This window comes from Sphaeroforma arctica (assembly GCF_001186125.1).
Source record: "Sphaeroforma arctica JP610 unplaced genomic scaffold supercont1.1137, whole genome shotgun sequence".
In the NCBI taxonomy this organism is placed as follows: Eukaryota; class Ichthyosporea; order Ichthyophonida; genus Sphaeroforma; species Sphaeroforma arctica.
In genome coordinates, this window is record NW_014039421.1 from 1 (window position 1) to 2,009 (window position 2,009).

Sequence of the window (2,009 nt, forward strand, 5' to 3'; positions counted from 1 at the left end):
TGTGTGTGTTGTGTGTTATGTGTGTGTGTGTGTGTGTGTGTTATGTGTGTGTGTGTGTGTGTGTGTGTGTGTGTGTGATGTTTAATTGTTCAGCCAGGCTATAGCTGCAGTCCACACTCTCCCGTTCATTTCTACCTTGTTTTCCGCCGTCCTTGTTCTTAACCCCATTTTCGCCTTCAGGTTTCTCTTTCAATTTAGCCTCGCCTGTCTTCTCTTTAGCACTGGGTGTTTTCTTCTCGCCTCTACAGTGTCTCTTATATACTAAACTTGTTCCTTTCTGATTCGGATTTCGTCGGGGCCTCCCTATATTTCTAAATATTGATGTCTGTGCACTTGTAAACAAGCGTTGCTCTGTATGTGCAAATGTATACGGAATACCCTGTAGACTCTTCCTACATAAGTTGGATGCCTGCCATGTTGCGCCATGGCCAAGAAAGACGGTTCCCCCTTTCGGTACCACATGCTTTATATGCGCAAACATCGTTTGCATCAACTCCACACCTTCTCCAAGATACTTGGCTCGTAACCCTGAGAAGGGATAAAACTACCGATATGTTAACGTGTGCAGCATATCACAGGTGTCAGTGCTGTAAAGACACCGGAGAGCTAATACGTTCAAATCACTCTCTCTAGTGGCTTGTAAATTATATTGCAATGGCTGTTAGCAACGTGAGCCACACTTCCCTTCGTTACTAGGTATTATATTTGGCTTAAAAACAACAACAGACTTGCATACCAAATTTCTTAAATACATACATATACAATAAATACTACATACATACCCCAGAAACTACACAAATTAAGTTTGTTTTTATGAAATTATTGTTCATCATGATGACATTTATTTACGTATGGACCCGCCAACAAATGCGAGAAGTGATGACACCTGAGTCATCATTATAGCCCTCTAGGACTAAAATAGTATCGTCACTATTTCCTCATATGTTGGATCTAGACACTATTTCCTTTAAAAATGAAGTTTTCCATCCCTTGCGTTTATGGTGGAATGAATACTATTTCCGCACACTGTAAAATTGTAAATACTGTTTATATTTTTTACAGCTGAAGTTCAATGAACAAAGATATGAATCGCCGATATTCTTTGAATAGCTAATCAAAACATATGGTTTGGTGTTCCGCTTGCTTAACCAATAGACTGTGGGTTTATCTTCATCTCAACTGTTGTAAGTGGTTTAAACTGTACAAATAGAAACCAACAATGATGTGGTAAATTATCCACGATGAGACGATTCCGGCGGAAGTTGACTGACGCACTCTGATTTTATCGATAAGCTTGTCGTAAATTAATTTACAACCGTAGATTGTGAATGTTATTATAAACCGGCACATCCGCACAGGGTTTGGTATATATTTATAAAATATGAGAGATCACAGTCTCCATAGAACAGACGCGGTGAATCGGTGATAACCTGTCTATCCTCAATATTGTATACTATATACAGTAATTTCATCCTCTAAAACACATCAGACATCGCCAAACAGAAAGAATACAAAGTACAATAATCTGTTATACGACCCTATAATACACACGCTCTAGAAGCTTCAAGTATTTCAATATGTTTCATACCATCAAAAAGGCTGTCAACGTCTACAAACCCAGCAACCCCGAGAGCGACCCGGAGTTCAATGATCTGAGTTCAAAGTTTGCGAACGTAGTTAAACACTTGCAGTCCCTCTTGGCGGCATTCAAAGGCCAACGCACAGTATGGTCAAGCATTAAGACTAATTCTAAACAGGTATGCGTTGTACAAATCGACGTGTTGACCTCTCCCATTTTAGAAGTAGCCTTGAGGCGTATTAAGGGAAGCTAACTATATAGCTACAAGTATATCGACATATTTGTGCATATATTTATATTTGATATATATACAAATATATATATATATATATATGTGTGTGTGTGTGTGTATGTGTGCGTGTACTGTATGTATGTATGTATGTATGTATGTATGTATGTATGTATGTATGTATGTATGTATGTATGTATG

General features: G+C 38.4%; 1 protein-coding gene across 1 annotated transcript; it reads right to left on the reverse strand.

Moving 5' to 3' along the window:
* Positions 1-135: 135 nt before the first annotated feature.
* Positions 136-737, reverse strand: SARC_10102 (hypothetical protein; the record flags this gene model as incomplete). Its single annotated transcript, XM_014295861.1, has 1 exon — positions 136-737. A coding segment is annotated over exon 1 (355 nt), but the record flags the coding sequence as incomplete, so codon positions are not given.
* Positions 738-2,009: the final 1,272 nt, after the last annotated feature.